This window comes from Ahaetulla prasina, chromosome 5 (genome assembly GCF_028640845.1).
Source record: "Ahaetulla prasina isolate Xishuangbanna chromosome 5, ASM2864084v1, whole genome shotgun sequence".
Classification (NCBI taxonomy): Eukaryota; Metazoa; Chordata; class Lepidosauria; order Squamata; family Colubridae; genus Ahaetulla; species Ahaetulla prasina.
In genome coordinates, this window is record NC_080543.1 from 95964714 (window position 1) to 95984554 (window position 19841).

The window sequence follows — 19841 nt, forward strand, 5'->3', positions numbered from 1 at the left end:
CTTGCAATGAATTATTATAGACTACCATGGATAGAATATTTGGCAGTTTCTACAGCAGTGTAAGTATTGTTCTGGCATTTGTTCCTCAGTTTCTCCATCAGTTTTAGATGATGGTATCTAGAGAGGTGGAACTTCACATCCAAGAGTTGAAAAAGAATATTCCAAAGATCTGCTGTGTATTGTGGATTTCTGTCAGAAATCAAATGATTATCCAAGCTATCATTCTTTAAAACTTGTTGAAATCACATATAGACAGACTCAGAAAGCAAGCCATGACAAGGAATGAAATGGACTGATGATATGTAGGCTTTTCATATATGGCAGATCACTGTAAAGTCCAAACTAACTATTCCAAGGCCCTTATGTGGAGGGAAGAGGCTTTGCATGTAAATATATAAGCCACAGAAAAGAGGATAAGGACTTTTGGGCTGGTCCCATGACAAGAGTTGCAACATTTCTGTCCTCAGTTCAGTCTTCCAGCATAGTTCTGTTGGCTCCCAGGAAAAGGGGGAGTGTAATGTCAATAGATTCACTAAGCTAATCTAAACCTGCAAATAATACCACTTTTGCTGAACACAGCTTCCAAAGTTTCACTAGAGTGGAAGTAAACTTTTCAGGACAGAATGGAAGCTGAGGGAAAGGTCCCAATTTTGAAAGGCTTCCTTGATGGTCAATAACTCCTTGTTAAAAACACTAGCTTATTTCCAATAATAGTAGCTGCTGATAAAGAGCAGGCAGGGAAGAAAACTGCCCCAAACCTCTTGAACAGTTTTTTTACAAACACAACTGCAAGGTGAAATCAAAGCTGCATGCAGAAGAGAAGAGAAGAGAAGAGAAGTATGACATTTAATAGAAGAAGTGCATGCTTCTTGGAAATGGAGAAAGGTTTGTTGAGCTTCAGAATTTCACTTAAAGGAATTGCCTTTCTGGTAGGATGCTCAATAGTGTAAGCTGCAGAATTAGGAATAAATATATAATCAATATACTGCCAAGAGGTACTTTTCCAGTCTGAACTACATTATCCACAAGTTCAACACACAATAATAATCAAAGGTGGCTAAATGTTTATCCATACAAAACTTTCATACAAAGTCAAACAAGTTGTTGAATGTTTACATAGCTGCTGAGTCTAGCCTGAGAATTTCTGTCTCTTATAGAATAGAATTTTTTATTGGCCAAGTATGATTGGACACACAAAGAATTTGTCTTGGTGCATATGCTCTCAGTGTACATAAAAGAAAAGATACCTTCATCAAAGTACAACACTTACAACACTTAATGATAGTCATAAGGTACAAATTTAACACTTAATGATACAACACTTAATGATAGTCATAGGCTACAAATAAGCGATCAGGAAACAATCAATATCAATATAAATCATAAGAATACAAGCAACAAAGTTACAGTCATACAGTCATAAGTGGAAGGAGATGGGTGATGGGAACGATGAGAAGTTTAATAGTAGTGCAGATTTAGTAAATAGTTTGACAGTGTTGAGGGAATTTTTTAGCAGTGATTGCATTCGGAAAAAAACTGTTCTTGTGTCTAATTGTTCTGGCGTGCAGTGCTCTGTAGAGTTGTTTTGAGGGTAGGAGTTGAAACAGTTTATGTCCAGGATGTGAGGGGTCTGTAAATATTTTCACAGCCCTCTTTATGTTGTTTTAATGTTAGTCTTGACCCCTGATGATTGCCTGGGTAAGTACATATATTTTTCTTGGCAAAGTCTTTGAAAATGGTTTGCCATTTTCAAATGTCTCAAAGCTAAAATTGAGTGGCCTAATCAGTTTCTATATCTAAGGAATAGAACTTGGACCCACCCCCAATCCTAGTCCAGTGCCTGAAACATTAGAACAAACTGGCTTAAAGCTTTTTGCTTACTTGTCATACTTAATGAAGCTGTACAAAAAGTTATTTCAATATATATCTTATCAAGTTGTTATATTCATACATTTTAGCTACTGATAAATGTCAACATTTATCAATATATTTTCAAAAATATTTTTCTTACGCTTTGAATATTTAATTCCAGTTCCTCAATTCTTTGTTCCAAGTGAGCCTTTTCATTCAATGCAGTGTCTTGGGCAATCTATATAAAAAAAATAAAATAATTTTAAATTATTTTTCAGTATCCTAAATTTTAATTTAGCAGATTAAATATTTGGGAATATGGTATAATACGCATATGCTACTTAAATGAGCTTGGATAAAAAGTCAAACCTTTAACCTCTCTCTCAAGCTATCACGTTCAGCGGCCATCCTTCGAAAATCAGAAATGGCTGCATCTCTTTCTGTTTCCACACGTCTCAAGACAGCCTGAACAGTCACTGCAGTTGTAGAAGCTTTGGGGATTTTCATAAGTTCTTTTCTTTGTTGATTTACTTCTTCCTGTGCCTGGTGTTTAAAATTAATATTGAGGCATGTTATCTATTTGTGCTAAATATTTACTAAATATTTAACTTATTAACAGATCTGATCCTAGACATTTGGTGATTGACATGAAAACTAAAATTCTTCTCCATAATTTGTACATAATTTGACTTAAGAGATTGGGTTTTTTTCTTCAATAATAGTAATAGAACAATTTCTGCCATAACAAGGACTAGCACTGGGAGATGCAGGGAGAGATGCACCAACAGCTCTGTCCTTCAGCATTAACTGTTCTTTTCTAGGATTTATAACCTAAGGGATCTACTGATTGTGTACAACATATATCAGATAATTACATAAATTCAAAATATATGATGTGAATATTATCTATTACGTAATAAAATGAGATAAAATGTAAGTTTAATAAAAGACAACTATATTGGCTAAAGACTGGGACTGCATATTTATTTGCTACAAGAAAGATATAAAATGGTTTCCCTAAAACCAGAAAAAGAAGCATTAGTCTTAACACATTTACCTATGTGTATTGCAAGCTATCCCTTTATTCATTCCTCTTGGCATAGGAACTGCTTACAGAAATTTTTCTAACTGGTTTTATTCCTCATACTCACAATCCAAAGGATAAAGGATAATAGTAACATAAGTCTATCAGTGACAGTTACAATAAATAATGAAACCTGTATTCAAAGGCAGTCTACTATTGAGTATAAGTTGTTGATAAATACAAATTTGTGGAGATCTTCCCTTTCTAACTTATTAATAACAGTCTTCTCAAAAAATAATCTGACTCGCTACTGTGAAAAATATTGCTAAATAAAATAAACCCATTATCTTAAAAAAAACCATTATCTCATTTGGGTTTCTGCATAAGATCATAGGAAAAAGATAACTTCTATGAATGTATTATTATTCACTGTATCTTTTACTTTTCACATTTAAGAATCATTTCCTTATCAGCAATGCACAAAGTACTATATATCCTCATACAAGACAAATATGGAGATAAAGGTTCAAAAGAAGCAATATAATTTACAAAATTTGTTTATTTTATACAAAAAAAAATCAAGCCATCAAAAGTCTAGAAGAACAAAACAGTTTAACAAGTTGGTTAAAATATAAAGCTACAGAGATATCTTCAGACAGGGATTCCAAAATGTAGTGAAAGTTATTGACAATTCCAACTTACAATACTATCTATCTTAGAGGAAGGCAATACCTATAAGGCTACTTGAGATTATCCTAAATACTTAGAAGACATTTTATAATATATGGGAACTTATGTAATGCCTTGTAATATATCAAAAATTGTTTTTACCAAAATACCTATCCAAAATTACCTGATCATAAAGACAAACAGCTTTGTCCCTTTCTGCCATGAGGACTTTGATATTCCCCTGGAGTTCTGTTATATGACGTTGATATTTTTCCAGCATTGTCTTAAACTCATCACGTTCTACCAAAATTTGTAGATATTCTTTATCACAGTGATTTCCCTAAATGTTTAATGGAGATAAAATGCCCATTTTTAAATATATTAAATTTATTGCAAGATTCTATATTAACATTTTGAAATTATTTCTTTTTTGGAAGGGAGAATATATAAATTTAATTTGCAATATTCCAAATTTCAAACTATTTGAACATTTTTAATTAGTTTCATAATGTTATTTTACCATAAATAAGCATATGCTTTAAAGGGACGATTTGAAATACATATATAGCTCTTACTTATTTATCATAAAGGAAAAATGAGCAAATGTCATGTATTTTTTCCAGGTTCCATTAGTACAATAATTCTCTTCCTAAACCATCACAAATCAATCCATGCAATACAGGTAACTATGGTTAAAGAGAGTAGGTAAGTTATTATTACTTAGGTAAGTAGGATAGCTAAATTTTGTATATATTGGGATGAAAACTGGAAGCTAAGTCTGATCTGGCTATGTCATCAGAGAATTCCATAGTTATATAACAAATTGAAGAAGCAAATTTAAAAATTATGTCTCAGAAGCCGGCAAACCATATCAAAATTTTGCCAAGAAAACTATATAGATATACAATATATCACACAAGTGAGTACACCCCCTCACATTTTGTAAATATTTAAGAATATCTTTTCATGTGACACACTGACTACACTTGACACTTGTGACACTTGACTACAATGTAAAGTAGTGAGTATACAGCTTGCATAACGGTGTAAATGTGCTGTCCCCTCAAAATAATGCAACACACAGCCATTAATGTCTAAACTACTGGCAACAAAAGTGAATACACCCCTAAGTGATAATGTCCAAATGGGGCCCAAGTAGCCGTTTTCCCTCCCTGGTGTCATGTGAATCATTAGTGGTACTCATTAGGTGCGAAGTGGGAGCAGGTGTGTTAAATTTGGTGTTATTGCTCTCACTCTCATATACTGGTCACTGGAAGTTCAACATGGCATTTTATGGCAATGAACTCTCTGAGGATCTGAAAAAACGAATTACTGCTCTACATAAAGATGGTCTAGGCTATAAGAAGATTGCCAAGACCCTGAAACTGAGCTGCAGAACAGTGGCCAAGACAATACAGCGGTTTAACAGGACAGAATCCACTCAGAACAGGCCTCACTATGGTCGACCAAAGAAGTTGAGTGCCCGTGGTCAGCGTCATAGCCAGAAGTTGGTTTTGGGAAATAGATGTATGAGTGCTGCCAGCATTGCTGCAGAGGTTGACGGGTTGGGTGGGTCAGTGCTCAGACCATACGCCACATGCTGCATAAAATTGGTCTACAAGGCTATTGTCCCAGAAGGAAGCCTCTTCTAAAGATGATGCACAAGAAAGCCCGCAAACAGTTTGCTGCAGACAAACAGACTAAGGACATGGATTTCTGGAACCATGTCCTGTGGTCCGATGAGACCAAGATAAATTTATTTAGTTCAGATGGTGTCAAGTGTGTGTGTGGTGGCAACCAGGTGAGGAGTATAAAGACAAGGGTGTCTTGCCTACAGTCAAGCATGGTGGTGGGAATATCATGGTCTGGGGCTGCATGAGTGCTGCCAGCACTGGGAAGCTACAGTTCATTGAGGGAACCATGAATGCCAACATGTACTGTGACATACTAAAGCAGAGCATGATCCGCTCTCTTCTGAGACTGGGCTGCAGGGCAGTATTCCAACATGATAACGACCCCAAATACACCTCCAAAATGACCACTGTCTTGCTAAAGAAGCTGAGGGTAAAGATGATGGATTGGTCAAGCATGTCTCCAGACCTAAACCATATTGAGCTTCCATGGGGCATCCTAAAATGGAAGGTGGAGGTACACAAGGTCTCTAACATCCACCAGCTCCATGATGTTGTCATGGAGGAATGGAAGAGGAATCCAGTGGCAACCTGTGAAGCTTTGTTGAACTCTATGCCCAAGAGGGTTAAGGCAATGCTGGAAAATAATGGTGGCCAGACAAGATATTGATACTTTGGGCTCCATTTTGACATTATCACTTAGGGGTGTACTCACTTTTGTTGCCACCAGTTTAGATATTAATGGCTGTGTGTTGCATTATTTTGAGGGGACAGTACATTTATACTGTTGTACAAGCTGTACACTCACTATTTTATATTGTAGCCAAGTGTCATTTCTTCAGTGTTGTCACATGAAAAGATATAAATATTTACAAAACATGAACGGATGTACTCACTTCTGTGATATACTGTATCCTTCAGCTTATCAAAATTCAGGTCAGTTTGAAGACTTTACATTATTATATAAATTCATTAGAGAATAAGGTCTGTTTAATTTTTAAATCTTATAACTTCAATATAATTAAGCAATAAAAATTAAATGCAAACATTCTGTATTTTCAGAAAATGAAAATATATACCTGAATTGGGGAGGAAATTTTTGAAATAGAACAAGACGCGCTGCGCTTAGGACTTGTACTTCGATACATCTTCTTCAACTTTTCTGCTTCAGATTTATAATAATCTTTCTCTTCTTCTATTGTTTTTACAAAACTGTTGATCTTTTCATCTGACTTTTCAACATCCAGGGCCGCCTTTTATGTGCATGTGAAAAGCACAATTACTAAATCCCATGTTTAAGGTTTTATAGAAATTCTCTGCATAAGAATCTAAGTATTTTATTTACTTTTAATTCAAAGTTGTCATATTTTTTTTCTGAAAAAAATATTAGTTCAATGAATTTGTTAAATAAAGGTTGGCAAGAGAAAAAAATACCCCAAATTCCATTGAATGTTAAATAATGTTATTATTTAATCTAAATAATAGAAGCGATTAAATGTATCTTTTTTAATTAAAGTATGAAGTTTATATGAAGTTCAAATCTATTAATCCATGTATGCATGTAGCATTTTTATTATCCTTGCTATCTTCTTTACTACCCACTTATTGGTATTATTATGATGATGATTACTCTGTACCAGAAGTGGCTTTCAGCAGATTCTGACCAGTTCTGGAGAACCGGTAGCAAAAATTGTGAGTAGTTTGGAGAACCACTAGTAAAAATTCTGACTCGCCCCATCCCCACTATTCTCTACCTCCCAGCTGATCAGGAGGAAATGGGGATTTTGCAGTAACCTTCCCCTGGAGTGGGGTGGGAATGGAGATTTTATAGTATCCTTACCCTGGAGTGAAGTGGGAATGGAGATTTTACAGTATCTTTCCCCTGCCACGCCCACCAAGCCAGACCCACAGAACCAGTAGTAAAAAATTTTGAAACCCACCACTGCTTTGTACATGTTTGCATGTACATTGAGAGCTTCTGCACCAGAGACAAATTCCTTGTGTCTAATCACATTTGGCCAAATAAAGTATTCTATTCTGTTCTGTCATATCAATTTTCTAGGAAAATTTGCTAAACAGCCATGGTGGTCATAAAATAGAAAGTTTTGAACAGAGACATTATTACTTGTATAAATTACTTACGATGTGTATCATCCACTATTTTGCCCATGTTGTGTTACTTTCATATTTCATTCTTTCATGTTCTTCCACCAAGACCAGACTTGGAATCTGGAGTTCCTCTTGGACACCCAGCTCCTAGATGGATGTCTTCATTCAGTTTGAGCTGGTGTGTTAGCTGCAGTTTAATCTGGAGGCACTGAAGCAAGTTGCTTATGCCCTTCTCATTTCTCATTTGGATTACTGTATTACATTTCATTCTACACAAGCCTACCCTTAAAGTTCACCCAGAAACGTCAGTGATCCAGAATCAGAAATAATTTCAAATGCTTTTAACTTAATTATCATTTTGTCAAAAAAAAATTGGCAATAAAGTCCCTAATACACCAATGTAAATTCTGGCATGCTCCTAAACCAAAAAGATTGACCATCCTGATTTTAGATCGTTGCCCCTATTTTTATTTTATTCAGTGCTCTGGTGTTTCTCTTGTATTTTACCTGGTCTTTTAGCATCATATTTATAGTTTTCATTTATAGCTCATGGGGTAATTTAATTCTCGTTAATTAGTTATTGTGGAGTTTGTGCTTATGAGTCTATAATATTCATAAGTGTACAGTATCCTATACTTTTTTTAGTGAAATAATTTAAATATCAAGTAAAATAAGTATTCATTTTAAAACACGTGAAATAATATATATTACCAAAGGAAAGATACGAAAAACTTACAGATTTAAGAACGCTGACCGTATGTTCCAATTTTTTAATAGTATTTTGTTGGCATTTAATCTGAGACTAGAAAGAAAAAATATTTAAGCATTTACATGACAAGATAATCTATTTCAATTATTCCATAAGATAAACTGAAATAGCAATATGGTCTATGGTGAAATACCAGAAATATAGCAAAGATATAAATAATGAGCTCACTTCTTTCATCCTCCAAAAATCACATCTTTCATTGAAAAGCAATCACTCCATGTAAAACTATGCATGCATATCTTAAGTCATGGATACAATAATCTTACAATGTAATTAGAATACAGATACTCTCTGTTTATGAGAGCACTTAGGACCAGGACTGACATCTCTAAATGATGTGGTAATAATATACATCATGCAATCACATCACTTAGCAATGGCAATCCCAGTTGCTGTTGTAACCCAGGAAAAGGTGGGAATCAGGTAAGGAGTATGGTAGGAGTAGGAGATACTACAGACATGCAATGCTGAATGGGAGTGGATTGATGGGGTCTACAAGCAGGTTGGGGGAGGAGGTTGAGGGTAGGTCAGCAGAGGGTGTGGGAGGGCCAGCAGGGAGTATAGGCAAATGTGGTGATGGCAGATGTGCTGCTGAGGGGCACAGATAAGTGCTGGGGAATGCAGGTGGGGCAGTGGACAGGCAATGATATGGAGTAAAACATTTATGGGATCTTGTATTCTATATAGAGCTCCGCAGGAGAAAATGTAGCGGGAACAATTTAATGGAGTGATTTGCAACCTTCCCTGCTGGCTTCCCATTGATTTTACTTGTGGAAAGCTGGCAGGGAAGTCTGCAAATGGGGATCCTGTGATATGGCTTGTTGCGACACTGTACTTATGAACTGGGCACCTGAGTGCCTGGCTCGTGATCATGAGAACACAGGAGCACTTCTACAGCTGGAACCTTGAGAACCAGTTATAACATGATTTTTTTCAGCACTGACATGAATGGTCACTGAATGAATGGATATAAATTGAAGATTACTTGTAATATTGTATTTACTGCATTTTTTCTTCCAGTTTCTCCATTAGTTAAAGCTAACAATGCAACATATACTATAACTGCACTGCATATATAAAACATGTCATGTAATAAAACAAGTACCTTGGCTTCTGAAAGTTCTTGGCCAGCACTATCAAGTACAAACTCCTTTTCTTTTTCCAGTTGTTCAGCTATCTTATCTACATGAGCAAGTTCTTTACAAAGATATTCATTCTCACTGGTCAAACTGTCCACTTGGGTTGTTACTTTCTCTTTACTATTAAGTATTTTCCTAACATGCTTCTCCAAATCAAGATTTTTTGTTTTTAGATGTTCAATCTGGTGAGACAAACACATTTTTATAATTCTGTTATCACCGAAATAAAATTATTAATATATTGAATGAAGTAAGGCTTTGCATGCCATTATTTCCACTTACTAATATCTATAAAACATTTTGAGTCAGCCATCAACTATGGGATTATTTTGATTGCTTCTAAATACAAAACATTGAAAACAGGCAAGGAAAGCCATGAATAAACCAATGTTCCCTCTAACCAATCAACCACAGAGGATACAAAATACAATTCAGCTACTAGCTTACCCTCTTGCTGAAACAAAACTCTCCCTAGCCCCTCCAAATACAAAGAAGAAAAAATATCTCACTATTTGGCAAACAACCAAGTTGCTGATATAAGAGAATGCTGCCTGGCCATCAACATATCATTTTTTTCTGCATGTACATTCTCAATTAAAGCTACACTGAGGGAATTACAATAATTACATTATTTTCTCCCAGAAAACTATTTGATTTACACTGATTTTTCTCCAAGGACTTCAAAGCTGTGTTTTATTATCAGCAAGTTCAGTTAGACTATAAGATACATGGTAACTCTAGTTATAAATATGGATTCTAAATGAGAATATAGTTTTTAAATTCTATCCTACTAAATATATACCAAATTTGGTGTCTTCTTTCCAGAACTAAAACTAAACGGGAGGAACATAGGCTGAGGAACATACTCAGATGACATACTAAGCTGTCTAGTAACTTCAAGATATCTGAAAATTATTTATGGCCTTCCAGTGAGGAAAACACATTAGGAGAGTTAATTTTCTGCTACTAATACTGTTAAGTTTAAGAACACTCAAAGCACAATAAATATTATCTAATAATAATAATAATATAAATTCCTGTTGTAACTATTAACCATTTGCAAATAGGCAATCTTGTAATCAACAACCTACATAAAGTTTGACACTTACTTTCTTAGTGACAAGCACAATCTTTATCTTTTTCTAAATAAACTATCAACCTTGTTTTGCCATGAGGTCTGAATTCAGGCTGACAAGAACTAAACAGTCTTGATACATCTAGGCGGTTATCTTCTCTCTATAGTATCCATAAGTAAGTGAGCTTACTCTTCTGGAGACACACAGTAAGAGACCATTAGTATAAGAGGTACTAAGTCATAATGACAAAATGTCATCACTGATCCTAGGCCATGATCTTGTCCCTTCATCTCTATGGAGAATACATAATCATTTTCTCACATTACAGCAATCTAATTCAATTATATCAGTAGAAGTTTATTTCATATATGGCTGTTACAAAATAGTAGAAATATATGACAACACCTCTAAGAGCAGTTCCTGGATTATTTTGTCTTTGCTTTTAAAGCTGTCTTCAGATTTTGAAGTTCTGTCACTTTCAATAAATGGACCTCTTAATGCAAGCTCTTCTCTTGTTGTGATTCTCTATAAAACAATTAATTTCATTTTAAATTTAAGGTATTTATTGCTACATTTAGCTAAAAAATGCAAACTTTGTGTTACTGCCATATGAAAATACATTTAACCTAATTTATTCAACTTCACTTGAAAATAAAATTGACAGGGTTCAATAGAGACTATATTAAATGGATTCAGAAATTTTTAGAAAAATCATGCTTAGGTACTATGTATTCTGTACCATACTGAAGGGAGGATTCAAATGGGGAACTCTGTCAGCATTTTTATTAGTAATTCAGTAACAGTGATTAGTTTTTTTCAGCTTGGTTTTGTCTAAGGTATTGGTGAATTATAGAATTGTAGGAATGTAGTCCAGCATATCTGGAAGGAACAATACTTTGGAAGACTGACATAGATCATGAGAAGCCTTTAGGTTTGGGAACATATGTAGAATCTTGAGAAAATGTTACTGGTTTAAGCCAAACAAAATGCTACTAGTTTTCAGAAAGCATTACGTAAATGAGGCAAATTACAAAATACGGTAAAAAGAAAAAAATAATTTCAGAAAGAACAACATTCCATAAGGTGAGCAGAGAAGGTACATCTTCTGGGACCCACCAAATATAAGTCTGAAGCTGATGGTACACATAAGCATGTGTTCTCTGTCAGATCTAATGGGGCAGATGATGTAAATCGAAAGAAGTGTTCCTCAGATAATCTAGTCACATGCCATGAAGTGATTTAAAGGTTAAAACCAGCACCTTGAATTTGACTAAAAAACAAAGTATGTTTGTTTATTTATTTAATATATATGCTGCCCACTTTTGAGAGTGAGATGGGCAGAATATAAATTTAATAAATAAATACACTGGCAACCAATACAGCTCTAAGAACAGAGATATAACATGTGCTGTTTTAGGAGTGCACATAATGGCCCACACTGCTGCATTCTGTAATATGCTTCAGGATGCTTTCAAGTGCAGCCCCATGTAGAGTGCTTTGCAGTAGTCTGGAGGTGACTAAACATGAGTAACTGTAAGAAAGACCTGCCATTGCAGGAATTGCCATAACATTTTACTGAAATAAAATGGAAAAAATTAAATAAAGATGGAGAATTTCTCAACAAATTTAAAGCTATAATAGATATACAAATAACAATTAATTAAGAGGATGGATGTAAAGATAGTAATTATACACTATTAAAGAATACATCATCATACTTTTCAGGAAGTATCGGCTAGTCAATTAACAGAAAAATGACTTGGATAATAGCCACAGGACTGAGTTCAGTCAAACTAAGGCTTGGACAATTTGTTGATATAGACCCATCTGATACTTCACCAATGGATAAATAGGTGCCAATAGCCATACCCATAATGAGCAGTTGCTCCTTTAAGACCTTTCCCTAGCCAGTCCAGCTTCCCATCAATAAGCAGAAAAGCAAGTGAGTGTTGTTGTGGGTATTGTTGTGGGTGTTGCTGATGCATTGGAGTTGTTCTGGGAGTGAGATGGGAAATGGTTTCTGTTACTTTGTAGAAACAAAGCAAATGATAGCAGCCTAAAGGGCTAATAGACAGAAATACTATTCTGTGGCAAAATTGTAGTAGGGTATATTAGTAGACTATACTAGTAGTAACAGTACTAGTAGACCTGGGGAAGTGTGTAAGAAGGAACTGTGACTACTACCCAGTGTGTGCTTGCGTTAGTTTTGGGAGCCCACTGACTTTGGGTTTTGATAAAAACCAAACAAACCTGTGACAGTATTTCAAATGCAACCCAACCCCTTCTGTGCTTATTTAAAATTAATTTCCATGGAATTAAATTATTAAATAGCAGTATAATCCAGTCAACCACTAAAGAATAAGACACATGATATTTTGGTTAACAAGTTCCATGAGCTAACAATTCTGCCCCTCAGCTCCCCTACTTTCTTAAATGTCAAATGAAACCAAGATATGGATTGGGGACAGGTGAATAGGATACATGGGAAAACTTATCTTCCTAGGAAGTTTTTTTAAAAACAATAATAGAAATGAACTACACAAGGAAATGTGATTTAACTGCTTATGAGGACTCTCAGAAGGAAATATTAATGTAACTTTTAAATAATGAATCTAATAGTGACCCAAGTGGACTGGTCATGTATTCTACTTTTTGTTGTTGCTTGTGTTGTCAGCTGCTCAGAATCACCATAGTGAAATGGGTGGCTGTATGCATCAAAAAGCTGAGATATTTCCCACATATGCCAAGGACTTTAGGAAAAAAAAATCCTTTCCAAATTAATTGCAGTTTTAAAAGTGCATGTGTTCTTGGCTATATCACCAGGATTTGGAATCTATGATGGATTTATCAAACACTGAAGCAGGAAAAATAATGATCATACCATAACAGGAGAAATCTATACCTGAACTGTAACAATGGATTGCCGATAGTTTTTTTTAAACAAAAGAACAATGAAGTATTCAGGCAAGAAGGCCAAATTGAGAGAATTGTTAGGTTTGCAACATGAATTTCCAGCCTTTCTTTTTTTTTCTAAAAAATATAATCTAAATTTGTTTATTTGTAACTTTCCTCTTGGAAGGTTAACAGAAACTGGGAATGATGATCACATCTCTCCTCAACCTTCATACAATTACCTGAAACCCCCATTTCAGAAGAGTTTTTTCTCTCGACTCCCTCTCACTCTGTGCAATTAACCCCCAAGTTGCTAAATATCTCTGCCAGAAGGCTGCCTTCCTTATCTTTATACCCTACGGACTCTCTGTACCTTTGCGAGAAATTCTGGTTTTTTCCTCCTGCGCCCAGGGCATTTCCTAGAGGTCATGACGGCAGCTAAGTTGTGAGCGCCAGGAAGCTTACTGCCTGCCTTTTCTTATTCCTTCTCTCCTTCCCGGGTTCCTCAACTCCCTTCTCGGTTTTACCCGCTACCTCGCCTCCTTTTCCCTCTCAAGCCAGACAGGCCAATGAGCAACCAGACCGATTCTCTGCGCCTACCCGCCCCGTAACTGTTTGGCAGGTGCAGCCAGCTGGGAGTTCCTTCTCTCCCCCACCTCCCCAGAGAAGCAAGTAGGCAGGTAAAGCAGGCACGCACTAAGGGCCTCGGCCCCGACGGGGCTTCTCCTAGGGACGCCGCCTGCTTCCCCTGACGCGCTGCCCCCTATCGGTTTGCCACAATAATGTCTCCTCTCCGCCCCTCGGCGTCTCCTGGTAACCCCCCCCCGCCCTTTACGCTTCCGATACCTGTTACACTCAGCCGGCCGAGTAATGCTCCGCTTTTGACCTCACCCCGCCCTTTCATGGGCGCACGCGCGGCGCGCTTCCGCCGCTCCAACCGCCGCTCGTGCTTTAAACACCTCGCGACAACGTCGGGAACTGGCGAGCGGGCGATCCCCAAAATTCCATTGAGCGCCCAGTCGGATGCGCATTCCTTGGTCAACTGTTAACAGCCTTGGATGGGTGGAAGGTCCTGGCGGCAGAGATCAGTTATTATGATTATTATCATATACACAACAATATGCAGCGCAGGTGCCCGTTCTTTAGTTAGGGTTGGCCTTCACGGGCATCGAGTTCTTCCCAAGAACCTAGGATTTATTTTAAACTTATGATTATGATTACGAAGTTATCAAGGACCGTGATGGTCATTTGAAAATACGCCGAGTACTAGGGAAAGAGAAAACTAAGAACGATTTATGGCAATAACTAGGATGGCTAAAGGCGGGCGAACCGAACCAATGCTCCTCCTATTTTCCCCACAACAACAACAACGTTAGGTAGAAGGAGGAGAGTGGCCCAAAGACAATTTGCAGAAGTAGGCACAAAAATGGTAATGGATAAAAATGTCAACACACCTGCCTAAAAACCAATGGGTGTTGAAATGGATGTTCCCATTCTTAGAAAAAGGAATGACTTGCTAATATTGAGTAATTGTAACTGACATGGCAACATTTGGGAATGTTCCAAATAAGACATTTACTTCGATTTGCTAAAAAATATGGAGTGCTGCTTTGAATTAGAGGATTCTCCATAGTTGGTTGAAGGGAGGATGGGAGGGAGCTAGGCTTACTTTAAAGTATGTTTTAGCAGAGGGAATTTGTAACCAGGAGATTGCTTGGCAAACCACCAGCCAATAGAAATCTACCCAGAAGAAACTTAAGTTCATTGGGAACTGTGTTACTGGCATCAATCCCTTCAAAAATAAAATGGAAATGAAGGAGGGGCAGCATTTGCTAGCAGTTTCAGGATGCTTATCACAGGTTTGTAATGAGCACTACTTTTTAAGAATACTTATAGATGAAAAGAGAAAAGCAATTAGATGCCATCTATGTAACAATATGGGATCGTTTTTTTCCATGTATAAATATGCAAATTCAAAATAATATCCATTTGGTAATCATAACACTGCTTCCAATCATATTTTAATTGCAATTTCATTGCTTCAAACTGCGATATTCTGTTTATGTTTGTGTGTTTATGTTAGTTAGACGCTAACTTTCTACTTGTAACTTTTGCATCTTTCCCTATTATACATTTCATCTTTTAGTATCATACGAAATCCATTCAAATAATGCCTTGGTTAGCAGTGTGCTTTGGCAAAAACACTCAGACTCTAATTTGTATTATATATTAGATTTGTACATTAAATTTATGTTAAACTATTATTACTAATCATTTTATATGATAAATGTGTAATTATATGAAATTATATGTTTTACATGGTTAAATTCAGCGAGTAGAATCTCTTGAATAGCTTGCTATGTGCATTGATCAACATTTAGCAAATTCTGTTTATGTAATATAGATCATCAAATGCCTATTTCTATCCGTAATCAAGCCATGGTTTCTGAGCTGATTTATACCTGTACATATGTTTAAACATAAAAGGCACCAGTAAATTTGAAATGTGTGCAAACTTATGCTTTTTTCATGTTCTCCAAGTATAGATAACCAAAGGTGAAATTAGACATTTTAATTTGTTGATAATGTATTCATTTATAGTTAATCTGAAGCAGAATCTTCCAATTTCTTTGTTGTTGTACCAGGGAAGACAAGTATACAAACCCAAAACTTATTCTGATATTAGTAAACCATAATTTGGCTTGTTAGGAGAGGAACATTTTTTAGTTCACTAATCTCAGTAAACAAGTCGAAGAAAGAAGTACTGATGTAGTGAGATCTGCTGGAAAGAAGAGATTTTTATATCCCATAATGCATAAATGTTCTCAGAAAATAAATTATGCTGGGTGATACTTAGAGCAGAATTAATGTATTTTTATTTTAAAAGAAAAGAGACGTTTTAATTTTTTTCTATTGCCCAAATATTAATTGGAATGAAATATTTTGGAATTCCTTTAATTATTCTGATATATACATTTTTTCCTATATAGGGTTTATATAACAGCCTTACTGAAGAACATCCTCATTGACATTGAATTTCAGGAAATTTGGATTAGTTTTAGCTGTTTCACTGTAATTTCATAATGGGCAAGTGTTGCAGTAAAACTAACACTCCGGTATTTATAATAAAGAATGATGCAAGTACTGGAACTTCAAATGAACATTTATTTCAACACACAGAGGAAATCAAGCTTGTGCCTATAACTGACTTTTTCCAAATTACAGGGAGAAAGCTACTAGATGAGATGCAAAATAATGAAAGTGTTAATTCAGAAGATTGTTGTAACAATATTATGGGTTCTCAGACCATAGTTAAAAAAGTAATGGCTTGGCAGTAACTGATGTTTATTGATGTTTTTTAAAATGGTTCTGCCAAAACATGAACTTTATACTATTCGAATTGTAAATTTGTAAAAAATTTAAAGAGCTAATTCCAATGTAGCAATTCATCACTTTCACTATTCATGTTATATTTAATGATTTTGTTAGATAAATATCTTTGTTAAAATAAAATATTTATATTTTACCATTTATTTATGAATAATTGGAACTTCCATACAGGACAGGATTTATTCATGATGTTGCTTGGACATATTCTTCATGATGTTTGTTGCTTGGGCATATTGTTTGTGACAATATGTCACGAACACTAAAAATACTTGATTGAATATACTGTATGATTCTAGATCTGTCCATTATTTTGTAAAAATTATCTCCAATAGCAATAATTTAACATAATTTTCTTAATTGCTACCTCCTTTCCTCCTTGATGCTGGAAGGGAAGAAGTTAATCGGAATTGTAGAACTTAGATCAGATCTTGAGGGATTTTTCATATTCTGTTTCTTAGATATACCTATCTTATGCCATCATTATGTTGAAAGTGTTATCATACCATAACTGAAGATTCCTTAAGTCATGTACTTACAGAACTTGAGAATAATAGCGTTGGAAGGGATCTTGAAGGTCTTCTAGTTCAATTCTAGTCCAGTCATCTGCTCAAGCACGAGACCCTACTATTTCAGACAAATGGCTGTCCAATCTCTTCTTAAAAACCTCCATTGATGGAGCTTCTGACAGCAAGCATTCCACTGGTTAATAGTTCTTACTGTCAGGAAATTACTTCTTAATTCTAGGTTAGTTATGTCCTTAGTTTCCATCCATTGTCTTGCTTTCTGGTACTTTGGCTTGCTGTCAGAAGTTGTGGGGTCTCCTGCTTGAGCAGGCGATTGGACTAGAAGATCTCCAGTATAAGTTGATTCCCTCTTCTTTGTGGCAGTCCCTCAAATATTGGAACATTGCTATCATGTCACTTCTTTTTACTAGATATACTCAATTCCTGAAACTGTTCTTCATATATTTTAGTCTCCACCCCATCATATTTGTTGCTCTTTTCTGCACTCATGCCAGAGTCTCAACATCTTTTTTATATTGTGGTGGCCAAAAGTATCACTTGGATGCAGTATTCCAAATGTGGTCTTAACAAGGCATTATAAAGCAATACGAACATTTCATGTGATCTTGATTCTATCCCTCTATTACTGCAGCCTAGAATTGTTTTGGCAGCTGCAGTAAACTGCTGGCTCATATTTAAGTAATTGTCCACTAGGACCCCAAGATCCCTCTCACAATTAATACTATTGGGCCAGGTTTCACCTATTCTGTGGATACCTATTCTGTATCTACATTTGTTTTTTCTTGCCAAAGTATAAAAACTTTTCTCTTCATTGAATTTCATTTTGTGAGATAGGGCCCAGTGTTCAAAACTACAAGATCCTTCTGGATCTTGAGCCTATCTTCTGGGGTATTGGCTATTCCTGCCAGCTTGGTGTCTGCAAATTTGATGAATGCCCATTCTTTTCCCTCATCTAAATCATTTATGAAGATATTGAAGAGTACTGGGCCTAAGACAGAACTTTGGAATACCCGAGTTCTTCCTTCCTTCCATGTAGGTATAGTTTCATTAAGGACACATTGAGTGTGGTTTGTCAGGCAGTTACAAATCCATCTGAATTTTTTACATTTTTCTAACTTACCAAGAAGTAGGTTGTGGTCTGTCTACTTTGTCAAATGCCTTACTGAAACCCACTATACTATGTCCACAGCATTTCATTGGTCCACTAATTTAGTCACTTTTTCAAAGAATGAAATAAGAATTGTTTGGCATAATCTGTTTTGATAAACCTATATTGGCTTCTGGTTGTAACTTTGCTTGCTTCTAGCTGTTCGCAAATCTGTTGCTTGATTATCTTTTCCTGGTTCTTCCCAAGAATTGGTTTCAAGCTGATTAGTACGGTAGTTTCCTGAATCTGTTTCCTCCCCTCCCCCACCCTTTGTTTTTTTAAAATGGGAACCACATCAGCTCTTTTTCAGTCTTCTGGTAGTTCCACAGTGGTCCAGGATCTTTGAAAGATATGGTTCAATAGTTTCGAGATCATGTCTGCCAATTCCTTCAGAACTCTGGAATGCAATCCATCTGGTCCTGGTGATTTGAATTTGTCTAGAGTGGACAGATGTTCTCTTACTATTTTCTTGCCTATTTTAATTTGTATTCCTAATCTGTCTTTTATGTTTTGTTTTGGTAGGTTGGGCTATTTTTTTCTTTTTGCATGAAAAGATGCAAAGAATGAATTAAGCTGCTGTAATTTCTCTTTGCTGCTTATCACTTCCTTGCCATCTTTTCCCATTAGTGAACTAATAGTTTCCTTGACTTTTCTTTAAACCTGTTGAAACTTTTTAAAAATTATTTTTGACATTTGTTGTAAGTCTTAGTTCATTCTGAGCCTTAGTTTTTCTAACTTCATCTTTGCAGATTTGGGCTATATGCTAGTATTCTGCTTTAGTTATGTGTCCCTCATTCCATTTTTTGTACTTATCCTTTTTGTCTTTCAGTTTATTAGAAAGTTCTTTGTGCAGTCATTCTGTTTTCTTATTAGATTTCTTATTTTTCTTTTTCAGTCATATTGGGCTTTTATAATCATATTGTTTACAGTTTCCCAAGCTTGAGTTGTTCTCCCTTTCGTCCATGGATCTTCCCAAACACCAAGTTTATTATATATCAGTCTAAATGTTATTATTTTTAAGTGCAGATAATCAAATTTAGTGGGTATTTATTCAGTCCTCCAACCCAACATAGATGTCATCAACTTGTTTCAAACTTCTGATAACTATATGATACTTTTAATATCTCAAAATTAATAACAGTGTTGTCCATTTTTATTCATTCACAATACTCAAAATCATTGCTTTTGCCTTTCTGATCTTTGTTGTCATAGAAATATCCTTTCTATTCTATCTTTTCTAAAATTGAAATTACTTATTTGTTTGAATTAATTTATTTTTTTAACATTCCATCCGACTTATCAGACTTCTATATTTTATTGATTCACTGCAATTTCTCTGATTGTCATGAGCTGCTCAGATTTGTTGGGAATCGAGCAGTATACAAGTTTAATTTTATTGTTATTTTATTGTAATTATTTCAGTCCAATAAAACTAAGCATTTTGATTACTATTACTGTACTTTTGTCTCAATATTTTGCATTAATCTGAGTTTTACTTTCTATATAGCTTTGCTAATGAATTCTTCTATCTTTGTTACTTTCCATTAACAAAGTGGTGTTATTTCGTATCTGCTAACAAAGTGGACTAACTCAAATAGTTTTGACTCCCTTTGTATTTAT

At 35.5% G+C, this 19841-nt stretch overlaps 1 protein-coding gene across 4 annotated transcripts in view; it reads right to left on the minus strand.

Moving 5' to 3' along the window:
- The window catches only part of TSGA10 (testis specific 10), a 45987-nt gene extending 32005 nt beyond the window's left edge, over nt 1-13982 (minus strand). For 2 of the 4 annotated variants that reach the window (XM_058184910.1, XM_058184911.1), the window contains exons 1-8: nt 13534-13982; nt 10674-10793; nt 9159-9374; nt 8021-8086; nt 6255-6428; nt 3729-3884; nt 2221-2394; nt 2012-2089 (exon numbers count right to left, since the gene is read on the minus strand). In XM_058184910.1, coding sequence (XP_058040893.1) covers nt 2012-2089; nt 2221-2394; nt 3729-3884; nt 6255-6428; nt 8021-8086; nt 9159-9374; nt 10674-10793; nt 13534-13590 — 1041 coding nt within the window. In that variant the 5' untranslated portion in view covers nt 13591-13982. Of the gene's footprint in view, nt 1-2011; nt 2090-2220; nt 2395-3728; nt 3885-6254; nt 6429-7317; nt 7994-8020; nt 8087-9158; nt 9375-10673; nt 10794-13533 lie in introns of those variants that run through there. The other 2 variants (XM_058184913.1, XM_058184912.1) reach the window with 2 other exon arrangements.
- Nucleotides 13983-19841: the final 5859 nt, after the last annotated feature.